We start from the raw sequence: 12,451 nt of genomic DNA, 5'->3' as shown, positions 1-12,451 counted from the left end.
GGATACTGACTGAACTTAGACAAATGGGACTACCTCAGAAAACAACTTGGCTGGCTATGGAGGGGTTGGACTGAAGGACCTGTTTCCATGCTGCATAGTTTATAAATCTAAGCATTCAAATTGCAGTCAATTAATATTTTACACAGTATGAACATAAACTCTCTCATCTTATATTCTATGCTTTGTCTAAGGCAGTGGTTCTCAACCTTTTTCCCCCACTCATATACCACCTTAAATAATTCCTTACCAACCACAGAACACCTATGGCAGAGGACGATGTTTCCTACACTTTCTTCTTAACCATCTTCCAAACTGTTGATTTTGGTCATCCTAAGGTTTGGGCGATGTCTTTTCCTGTTTTATTCTTGTTTTCCAGCCTCATAACGGCTTCTTTGACTTTCATTGGCGCCACTCTAGTCCTCGTGTTGGAAAATGGCAACTACAGACTCCAAAGGTGATCAAAAGCTTAGAAGCCCAGCTCTCTCTTACCTGCACCAATGAAGCAATTAAACATACCCCGAGTACTCACAGACGTGCAAAGCCAAATGTCCCAAACATTATGCTGCCCTAAAAATGAGGGGACTGTAAAAAAAAGTCCTGTAATTTTTACATGGTCAAACCAAAAATATTAACCTTGAATAAAATCTGGAGTGTGCACTTTAATTACATGTGTATTGTTTGATTATAAATTTAAAACTGTGGAGCACAGGGGTAAATAAAGAAAAAAAAAGTGTGTTTGTCTCAAATATTAATGAGGGCACTGTATATACTGACTGGTTCCACCCCAATCTGGTTTGATAATTTGAGTGCTCAGGAGTGCAGATTAACTGCTACCACTAAGCCATAACAAATTGAAATAGAACTGTCTTCAATAATTATTATGACATTTTTATTGTTGAGTATTTCATTGGTATTTATTTTCTGAATACTGGCGTCATGGTATTGTACACTATAGGCTAGTATTTAAAACAAGGAGCTTACCTGTATACTTTTAGAAATATTATCTGTCAGTGCCACATGTAGAACTACCAGAGGTTCTCCTGGCATCGCACTGTGTGTGAAAACATAGCATCTTCTATAAGGTCCAACCCGGCGTTTAATATCAGTCCAGCTTCTGACAGGATGCACTGCCTCGTATCTGAAAGAATGAAATAATGCTTTCATAGGTAATGAAAGGGCAGACAACCTAATATGTGAGTTTTGAGAGAAGGGAACCATTTAAAGAACAGAAGCTCACAAGGTTGTGATCTGTGGAACTACTCTGGATTACTTCCAGTGCCATTAGCTGTTGCGTAAAAGGAATAGAAGGATAAATCAGATGAATGTATGGCTGAAGAGGTGGTGCAGGATGAGCTTTAGCTTTCTATTCTATTGTGACCATTTCTGGGGAAATTGAACCTGTGCAGGCAGGACAGAGTTCATCCTAACTAGAGTTGGATCAATATCCTTGCTCAGATGTTTGTTAACACTGTTGGGGAAGCTTTGAACCAGTGGTTCTCGACCACCTTCTTTCCACCACATACCACTTTAAGTAATCCCTATGCCATAGGTACTCTGTGATTAGTAAGGGATTGCTTAAGTTGGAATGTGGGTGGAAAGAAAAAGTTTGAAAACCACTGTTTTAATTGTACTTAATTGACTTGTTATGTGCAGTTTCATAACTCCAAAGGAAATGGGCCAATGACATTTTTTTCTCAAACAAAATATTTCAGTAACAATTGGGTCGAGAGCAGTGATTCTCAACCTTCCCTTCCCACTCACATCCCACCTTAAGTAATCCCTCACTAATCACAGAGCACCGATGGAATAGGGATTACTTAAATTGGTATGCGAGTGAAAGAAAAAGGTTGAGAACCACTGGTTTAAACTGAGTTGGCAGAATAAAGGATCTCAGATTGTTTAAACAGATAGGTACATCTCCTAGTCTAAAGGAAAAGTAGTCACCCCAGTTGCACAAGAGAGGAAGGGCACATCAAGGGAATTCAAAGTAAACTGCATCTATTTTAAAGCAAGGACTACTTGTGAGGAAACTCAAAGGTTTAATTAACATTGGGTTCTGCATTAAGGAATAGAGGGACCTGGGAGTACATCCAAATATTTCTGAAGGCAACAACACGTGAATAACAAGAGTACAACACGAAAGTCTGCTTAAACCATGGTTTAAAAAAATACTGGAAACTCAGCAGGTCAAACAATGTACATATAGAGCAAAGAAAAACGTACATAACCAACATTCAAGGCTTGAGCACTACATCAAGGTATGAAAAGATTTCGGCAGGCACCCAAACAAAATGGGGGAGGGAGGGGCAGGAGGGAAGGCACAACAAGAAGCAGGGGGAGGGGATGGCTCTGTGAATGGAGAAAGGGTTGGAAAACTGGAGGAAAGAAGACAAATGGAAAGCGAAGGGAGGGGCAACAGAGAGTAGGCAAGCAGAAACCTGGGAAGTCACTGTTAATGTTTATTTATTTTTATAGATTAAAATACTTGTTCTGCATATGTATTGTTTATATGTGTGTTATGTCTGGTTGTGTGTCTGCATGTTTTGCACCGAGGACCAGAGAACACTGTTTCATCAGTCAGATTACAATAAACTTGACTTGACTAATGCCATCAGTTGGAGAATGCCCAGCCGGAAAATCAAACATTGCTCCTCCAATTTACAGGTGGTCTTGGTGGAGCTGTACATGAGGCCATGGTCAGACATGTCAACATGGGAGTGTGACATGGAAATGATTAGCTACTGGGAGATCCCTGCCATTGATGCAGTCAGAGCAAAGGTGCTCAGTGAAGTGATCTCCCAATCTGCCCCCAGTCTTCCAATGTAGAAGACCACAGCGGGAGCACCAGATGCAGTAGATAGCTCCTGCAATTTTACAAATGGTTTTCAAGGGAAGAGCTGTGGGCACAAGTGTGCCATTTTTGGCAGCTGTAGGGGAAGGTACCGAGGGACAATTGGTGGGAAGGGATGAGTGGACGAGGGAATCACAGAGGGAGTGGTCTCTACAGAAGGTGGAAAGGGGAGGAGAGAGGAAGATGTGTCTGGTGCAGGGTTGGAGTTGGCAGAAATTATGGAGGATAATGTGTTGGATGTGGAGACTAGTAGGGTGGTAGTTGACAACAAGGAGAATCCTATGTTTGTTAAGTCTGGCCTTTTCTACATCGGAGAGACTGGGAGATTGCTTCACTGAGTACCTTCGCTCTATCTACATCAGAGACAGGGTTCTCCAAGTGGCCAACTGTTTCAATTCCACACCATACTCCCATGCTGTCATGTCTCATGTCTGTCCACGCTCTCATGTACTGACCCACCAAGACCACCTATAAATTAGAGGAACAACACTTGATTTTCCAACTGAGCACTCTCCAACTGGAGGCATTAACATTAGCTTTTCCGTTTTCCCTCCCTCCCTTTCCCTTCTTTCCTCTAGCTCTCCACCCCCTTCCCTCTCTATTCACAGAGCCATCGCCCCCTCCCCCGTTGGTTGTTATGCCCTCCCTCCCATATCCACCTATTACTTCCTGCCTTTGGCACTATGCGCCTCCCCTGCCCCCTCCCCACCATTTTGTTCAGCCACCTGCCTACATTTTTTCACACCTGAAATGTTAGTTATGTATCTTCATCTTTGCTATATAAAGTACATTGTTTGACCTGCTGTGTTTTTTTCAAGCAGATAAGAAGTCAGGAAGGTGCATGTGTTAACAGCCTTCATTAGTCAGGGCATGCATGGAGAAGTAGCAAGGTTATGTTCCAACTTTAGAAAACCTTTGTTTGACGTCAAATTGAGTACTGTATGCAGTTCTGCTCAAGACCTTTCAGGAAGAATATGATGAAATTGGAGAGGGTGCAAGAGACTCACCAGGATGTTGCTGGGGTAGAGCAGTTCAATTATGAGAAAGAAAGAAAGCTACCTTCATTCTTCCTGTGCAGAGGAGGTTAAGAAAGGATGTGATTTGCATATTTAAAATGATGAGAGATGGAGAGCATAGACAGCATGAAACTTTTCCCCATTTCAGAAATTAAAAAAAGAACTAGAGGACACTAGGTTTTTTTTGGGGGGGCGCGGGAAAGAGATTTAACGGGGATACAAGGGAGGCCTTTTTCACACAAAGGGTGGAAAGAACCTAGAATTCATTGCCTGAGAGTGGTTGAAGGTGGGTCATTAAGAAATGTCTGGATGAGCACTTGAAATGCCAAGGTATAAAAAGAACAACTGGCTCTCAATGGACTGTTTCCATGGTGTACAATTTAATGACTTTAGGTAAAAGTTGAACTGAAGTCAAAATCATAAATTTCCAAAACTGAAATGCCAAAATAAATGAAATCTGACTAAAATTATGGGCAGATCATGCACAGTGATCGTCTACTTAAAGAAAATTTAAAATAATTCCCTCAGTTTTACTTTGGGTTGGTAAGCAAGGGAGTGGATTCAAATCCACCCACAACAAATCAAATTTAACTGTCCAGAGTCATTGTAATCTCAGTGGAAGATTTCCTATTCCACTCACTGATAAAATGGGTAATCCACCTATTTTCTCAGCACAGAGTCTACATTAAAATCTCATTTTTACTGGCTAGCCTGGAGTCAATATTTTAGTAGTGCAGGAAGTCAGAAGCATATTATGTTTTCAATTAACTTCTGCAGATACTTTTAGATAATTGTTAGCTGAAGCCTTTGAGGAATAGGTTCAATGGGTCAAAGAGGCCCCTTTTGTGCTTTAATGATCCATCAGAAACTAACTATTGATATCTAGCTTTGAGATCAAAGAGATCGATACTTGGACTTGATCTTATTAAAACATTCCTAATTTTGTTTGTAGCTTTGCTGGAATATTAGGGATTGTGTCAATCACATACTGATTTTAAAAAAACTTACTCACTAATTTTTTGCAGGAGTTCACAAGAGGATTGCCAGGTGACATGCTCTAACTTCAAGAATCCTATAGAAAACCAACTTGAAAGCAGTGTCTTCAATATCCCATTCATTTCCTGAAATACAAAGTTTGTCAGAAAATATAAACAAACTCTTGAGGCCTCGAAGTATATTCCTTTCTGCTCAAACAATTCAACAAGGGAATACCGATTATTTTAAGGGAGTTCTGTTAAAAATAAGATCCAGAATTCTGGTAACTGGTGATATGACTAATGGACCCCAAACATATACCATATCAATGTCACCTAATCTAGCATGGAATGGAAAAGAACTGCATTTTTCTTTGCAGGGAACAAATCACTATTGTTTTCTTTTAAATCATTTTTTTGTCCGAGTTGGATGGCTGCATTGGACAAAAGCTCTTGGCAAATGAAATTTGAATTTAAGATGAATTACACTCATGAACATGGCTTGCAATACAGGAGAATAGCCCGTGAATCTAGCCAAACACCTAATCTGTGCTTTAACTTTGCAGACACTTGTTTTGACACTAGAACATGGAAAAATGGCACAAAAAAAAATGTAAGCAGGACATGGAACCAGGTACAGAAACCTGCACAAAAGATCAGGAAAAAAAATGATGTTGCAATATTTGATATGATTTGCTATGACTTACATTTCAATCATTTACACACGCAATTACTTTAAAAAAATCTTTAATGAAAAAAATTTGCAACAAACCTAAGTGGGTTCATTTATAAAGAATATTCAAAACAAGGTTATAAGAATTGAAAACAGGTTGTTGCACTTTCTTCATTTGCATGATTAATTCTATGAATTTGATATTAACAACAAAGAAAATAAGCTGTGCATCATCACTTGGAGTGTTCTAATACATCACAATTTCCAACAAAGGACAATAAGTCCTCCCAACAAATTTGAATCATTTTACGATTATCAATAGCCTATTTTACGTTATAAATTTCTATGCCTTTTATTAACCAGTTCTGAAGCCTAGATGGATCTATGATTTCCCTTGTAAATTCCAGGTAGGCACTTAGCATGGATATAACAGTACAAAGGATATTTCTGATGATGCTCCTCATACGCAAAAGAATGACGAAATAGAAAGCAATGCTGTTATGTATTGTGCAATTTTAAAAACGATGTGCAGAGTAATTAATCAAAAGATTAACGTGGACCTAAAGCAGAGATAAACATTCATATTATTATTGCATGCCATGCGAGATACAAATTTTAAAATTAAAAAACATAATGTAAGAATTGTTTCATTATTAAAATAAATCACATCAGAACTCACAAAAATGTGTATTCGCATCTCACTCATGTCAAAAAGTCCTTTTTGATCATTGCAGTAGAAAGTTGATAGATGTAAAAACAATATGCATGTGGATGTGTGGATAAGCACTTTGTAATATAATCAGTAGATATAATCCTTGATATACATTTCCAAATTCGTACTTCAGTAGAGTGGCATACAATATTTACGAATAGATTCAGTATATTGAGCTATGCATATTTGAGGTTATTGGAGGGCAGTGTTATTGGGAACAATATGAATTTGTACATCTGGGTATCTTGGTAAAATATGATTTTTTAAAGTCCAAGCAATTGAAAAAAGACCAAATCCATCAGTACCTGGCATCTTCTGATCTATATTATGGATTTCAATATAACTATAGTACCCTTCAATTCACATTTCAAAGAAGGTGTTTCCATTGACAGATTATTCCAATTCGATATTATACTAACAATAATTTTGATCATTCAAGAGTGAACTCAACCAAAGAAATTTGGTTTTCAGGAGGATCTAAATTGGTTAACACCCAATAAACAATTTTGAGATGTAATTACTGCAGTTATTAGCCAACATGGAATTTTCACACATCACTATACCAAAGATAAAAATGAGAAAAGTTATTAATCCAAATGTACTGGTCCTCATAATTGAGGATATATGTTAGTAGAATGAAACTGCTCTTAGTGTTGTGGGATTTTTTACAACTACATGGCAGATTCTGTTCAAGGTGTCTTAAAAAAGGAAGATAAACAATGAATACCTCTTCAGTTATGAACTTTTAACAGTTTCTTAGAAAGGAGTAGAACCTTTAAGGTTCAGAGACAAGTATCCATCCAGAGATCTACAATGACTGAATATGTATTGTGCACATTGGAAGATCACAAGGTCATTAGTGACCGCACTGCACAAATGCTCTTGGATGTCAGAGTTTGGGGGAAAATTTATGAATGGCCAATTTAAATCCTTTTGAGCTATGAATATTCACAAGACAAATTTCACAAGTTTTAAAAACATTTGCAATGAACAATACGAACAATTTCAAAAGTATTTCTTAATCACCACTAGTGCTGTGAAGGTTGATAGAAAGCTTTGATATATATGCATAAAATGAATAAAGACACAATTAAATTACAGCTCTTCTGTGTCAAGTATTAACCTTTTTTTCATCAAATCTGCTGTTATCACTTTCAAACCCTCAACCACCCTTCCTTCCAAACCATCACTTGGTCAGTTTCGGATTTGTACCCATCTTTCTGGAACTCATTGTCTGACTGTTGAGAACAGTTTTTTTTTAAACCATTCAGCTTTTTCCATAGCGATCCTAACAGGTTATCTACCTTAACCTGTCAGTTCACCTCCAATACAATTAATGACACCATCCTTTTCCAGTGCACAAGCACAGATTTTGCCAGCTGAAAAGGGTTTGGTCTAAAACCACAATCCAGTTCCAAGCCCAAAGAATACAGGGTAGCATATATGCAGTGGATTAACAAGTGACCTGCACTAACACCTCAACACATTAAACCTTCATAACTCTGGTCTTCATAAAATTCTCCAAATCCAGTGATATGACAGGTGAAGTAATTCAAGTCAGCAAGTTCCTTCACACCCACATTCCTAATATAGGGGGTCTGACCATGATCCAACAAGGTCCAGCCCAAATGTCCACGTGCCCAATGTCTGATTAAAAAGCATTTTAATAAAGCTCTGCAGAGCATGCAGACATAGAAATGTGTTATTCAATATTCTTACTGATCCAAGGGCATCTCTGGCCTGCAATTATTCAAAATGGGAGTGGATCCAGGTGAAAAAGAGGCATCTCAAGTCTCCACATCTCAAATGCCACATGTGAACAGTGGAAGGAGGATACACCATGCTAAATAGTTCATCCACCTACTCTGTTAAGCTTCAGCTGCTCCATCTGTGCACAAATCTGCAGATTGCACATCAGATATTAGTTTCCTCAGTGCCAGAGTGAAAGCAAGTCATCCTCAATCCCAAGGGACTCCCCAAAAGGAAAGTCACTAAATCCAAAAGACACCAGGTGCAGGACAACTCAAGCGGAGATTCTGTAAATGCTGTCAAGCTCTTGGGAACACCCAACTTAATTTGGAGCTGTTCAAAAAGACAAACCTCACACTTTCCTCATTGTATAAATATGCTCATTCTTCACTTCATGTTTGTGGTCTTCCAGTGATTTGTGGAGCATGAATTATTTAGGATTGCAGTTTGATGATTCACACTTTTAATGCTATATCTTAATGCCTGAGTGATTGGACCCAGTTGCACCAAAAAAAACGGTTAAGCTCTCATTCCAGCTGGCAAAAATACTTCAGAATGTATCTTCTATATAACTGCTGTCAGAGCAAGAGAGAGCCTCAAAGGAATTACTACAACATTGTATCATCAACAGCTTTTTACCCCTTTTGAAAAAAAAACTAATGGAATAATAAATTAGTTTGGAGAAAAAAATAGAGAAAAATGACCATCACAATAGATTATCAATTTCATTTAAAGTGTAACTAACATTTTAAAAATTCATGATTTCACCAGCTAGTGGACATAAGGCCTCAATCAAAATTTAAAAATACTTGACAAACATTTGTTTAAGAAACGGGCCTTTTCAATGTGTTATTCATATATTATCTGATGTTTGTCTGTAATATGTGAGAGAAGTGCTAACTCGTCTATATTTTTAAAATTTATCTTAGCCTCATCAAAATGACAAATCAAAACAATATTCTAAAAAGCCAGTGGTTCTGTAATTTTTTCATAACATGCTTCACTGAATTCACTATCATTTTACTTTGGAAGGACCCACCACCAGAAGGACCATTTCTTCCATATTTTGAACTGCTACCTTCTGCCACATTTTCTCGTGCGTCCATTGGGAGAGTTATCACTGCATGACTGGTTACCAAATTCACACTCTGTCATTTGTCTGGGGTACACCCCAGAGGCTCGACACTGTCTTCTTTGGCTTGGCTTCGCGGACGAAGATTTATGGAGGGGGTAAAAAAGTCCACGTCAGCTGCAGGCTCGTTTGTGGCTGACAAGTCCGATGCGGGACAGGCAGACACGATTGCAGCGGTTGCAGGGGAAAATTGGTTGGTTGGGGTTGGGTGTTGGGTTTTTCCTCCTTTGCCTTTTGTCAGTGAGGTGGGCTCTGCGGTCTTCTTCAAAGGAGGTTGCTGCCCGCCAAACTGTGAGGCGCCAAGATGCACGGTTTGAGGCGTTATCAGCCCACTGGCGGTGGTCAATGTGGCAGGCACCAAGAGATTTCTTTAGGCAGTCCTTGTACCTTTTCTTTGGTGCACCTCTGTCACGGTGGCCAGTGGAGAGCTCGCCATATAACACGATCTTGGGAAGGCGATGGTCCTCCATTCTGGAGACGTGACCCATCCAGCGCAGCTGGATCTTCAGCAGCGTGGACTCGATGCTGTCGACCTCTGCCATCTCAAGTACTTCGACGTTAGGGATGTAAGCGCTCCAATGGATGTTGAGGATGGAGCGGAGACAACGCTGGTGGAAGCGCTCTAGGAGCCGTAGGTGGTGCCGGTAGAGGACCCATGATTCGGAGCCGAACAGGAGTGTGGGTATGACAACGGCTCTGTATACGCTTATCTTTGTGAGGTTTTTCAGTTGGTTGTTTTTCCAGACTCTTTTGTGTAGTCTTCCAAAGGCGCTATTTGCCTTGGCGAGTCTGTTGTCTATCTCATTGTCGATCCTTGCATCTGATGAAATGGTGCAGCCGAGATAGGTAAACTGGTTGACCGTTTTGAGTTTTGTGTGCCCGATGGAGATGTGGGGGGGCTGGTAATCATGGTGGGGAGCTGGCTGATGGAGGACCTCAGTTATCTTCAGGCTGACTTCCAGGCCAAACATTTTGGCAGTTTCCGCAAAGCAGGACGTCAAGCGCTGAAGAGCTGGCTCTGAATGGGCAACTAAAGCGGCATCGTCTGCAAAGAGTAGTTCACGGACAAGTTTCTCTTGTGTCTTGGTGTGAGCTTGCAGGCGCCTCAGATTGAAGAGACTGCCATCCGTGCGGTACCGGATGTAAACAGCGTCTTCATTGTTGGGGTCTTTCATGGCTTGGTTCAGCATCATGCTGAAGAAGATTGAAAAGAGGGTTGGTGCCAGAACACAGCCTTGCTTCACGCCATTGTTAATGGAGAAGGGTTCAGAGAGCTCATTGCTGTATCTGACCCGACCTTGTTGGTTTTCGTGCAGTTGGATAATCATGTTGAGGAACTTTGGGGGACATCCGATGCGCTCTAGTATTTGCCAAAGCCCTTTCCTGCTCACGGTGTCGAAGGCTTTGGTGAGGTCAACAAAGGTGATGTAGAGTCCTTTGTTTTGTTCTCTGCATTTTTCTTGGAGCTGTCTGAGGGCAAAGACCATGTCAGTAGTTCCTCTGTTTGCGCGAAAGCCGCACTGTGATTCTGGGAGAATATTCTCGGCGACACTAGGTATTATTCTATTTAGTAGAATCCTAGCGAAGATTTTGCCTGCAATGGAGAGCAACGTGATTCCCCTGTAGTTTGAGCAGTCTGATTTCTCGCCTTTGTTTTTGTACAGGGTGATGATGGTGGCATCACGAAGATCCTGAGGCAGTTTACCTTGGTCCCAACAAAGCTTGAAAAACTCATGCAGTTTGGCATGCAGAGTTTTGCCGCCAGCCTTCCAGACTTCTGGGGGGATTCCATCCATACCTGCGGCTTTGCCACTTTTCAGTTGTTCGATTGCCTTATATGTCTCATCCAGGGTGGGAACCTCATCCAGCTCTAGCCTTAGGGGCTGTTGAGGGAGCTGGAGCAGGGCGGAATCTTGGACTGAGCGGTTGGCACTGAAAAGAGATTGGAAGTGTTCTGACCATCGGTTGAGGATGGAGATCTTGTCGCTGAGGAGGACTTTGCCGTCTGAGCTGCGCAGCGGGCTTTGGACTTGGGGTGAGGGGCCGTACACAGCCTTTAGAGCCTCGTAGAAACCCCTGAAGTCGCCAATGTCCGCGCTGAGCTGGGTTCGTTTGGCGAGGCTAGTCCACCACTCATTTTGACACTGTAACTTCACATCATATCTAAAAGGAAGTTTCCATGCTAGTAAAGAACACCATCAGGGGATTTATTGTATGGTCAAGAAGAGAAAAACAGCTGTGAAAGGCTATAGTGGACTCTGGCAAAGCTTGACTGCAGTCTATCACATACTTTTATTCATTAACAGAGTGCACTATTTGGAGATATAATATTTTATAGCCTTAAAAAGATGTGCACACAGTGTGTTTGGTTTGCTTCTAGCCACAATTAGTCTTACTAGGAAATGAACTAAAGTTCAAAGTTTAAATTTATCGTCAGAATACATAAATAACATCATACCCAACCTTGAGACTCAGAATGTGTGACGTTACCTCACTAACAGTTCCAAACAATCAGCAATGTGGATCAGTCAAAGATGAACACGTGACAGCTGTTGAAAGGATTTGGCAAGTTTACAGCAAAGCATCAGAGCCTAGGATTACCTCTTGCCATATTGAAGTGTGTTAACTTCTGAAAATGAGGATCACAGAATTTTTAAATGTAGACATACAGCATGGTAACAGGTCAGTTCAGCCCAAGAGTCCGTGCCATTCAATTAACCGACAGCCCTGAGAAGTTTTGAACGGTGGGAGGAAACCGGAGTCTTCAGGGAAAACACACACAGACATGGAAAGAATGAACAAACTCTTTACAGACAGCGTGGGATTCGAACCCCGGTCCCAATCACTGGCGCTGTAAAGGTGTTGCATTAACTGCTACACCAACTGTGCTGCCCCAAAGGTAAAGAGATTAGGGACCAATTATATTCAAGTGTCTTGAAAAAAATAAGATTATTCGCAAGGTGAGATTTAAGAATGTTTAAAACTGAGAGGTTTTACGAAAGTAACTAAGAATAAACAATATTCTCACTGGTGGGTGCTTCAGTAAATAAACATAGAAAAGAGCCAGGAGATGAGTAATGATACTGTTTTTGGAGATCATATTGTTATTCACTGGTAACCAGTATTAGAGAGAAGGGTGAAAGCAAATTCAAATACAACTCTCTAAAGGAGACTGAATAAATCTCTTGCAAAGAGCAGTTTTCAAGGAGATGGAATCCAGACCTTCCTTAAAATTTGGCAACTGTACCCATGTTATTAAAGGTGCAAATATATAGTGCAGTTCCTTGTGCTTTGTCACTCTGTTCGTTCCTGCCTACCCTCTCCTTGTTGAGGGTGGGGGGGGG

At 40.5% G+C, this 12,451-nt stretch overlaps 1 protein-coding gene and 1 long non-coding RNA gene across 4 annotated transcripts in view; one reads left to right on the top strand and one right to left on the bottom strand.

Moving 5' to 3' along the window:
• The window catches only part of LOC138745093 (uncharacterized), a 28,527-nt gene extending 22,410 nt beyond the window's left edge, over positions 1-6,117 (top strand). For both annotated transcript variants that reach the window (XR_011346012.1, XR_011346011.1), the window contains one exon: positions 4,893-6,117. This is a non-coding gene — a long non-coding RNA (uncharacterized lncRNA). The remainder of the gene's footprint in view (positions 1-4,892) is intronic.
• mlycd (malonyl-CoA decarboxylase) overlaps positions 1-12,451 on the bottom strand; it is a 36,404-nt gene that overhangs the window by 16,889 nt on the left and 7,064 nt on the right. For both annotated transcript variants that reach the window (XM_069902198.1, XM_069902199.1), the window contains exons 2-3: positions 4,876-4,988; positions 982-1,138 (exon numbers count right to left, since the gene is read on the bottom strand). In XM_069902198.1, the coding sequence (XP_069758299.1) occupies positions 982-1,138; positions 4,876-4,988 (270 nt within the window). The remainder of the gene's footprint in view (positions 1-981; positions 1,139-4,875; positions 4,989-12,451) is intronic.

The sequence above is a fragment of the Narcine bancroftii genome, chromosome 10, assembly GCF_036971445.1.
Source record: "Narcine bancroftii isolate sNarBan1 chromosome 10, sNarBan1.hap1, whole genome shotgun sequence".
NCBI lineage: Eukaryota > Metazoa > Chordata > Chondrichthyes > Torpediniformes > Narcinidae > Narcine > Narcine bancroftii.
Note: the sequence above shows the minus strand (reverse complement) of the source record. Positions and strands in the feature narration are given on the sequence as shown.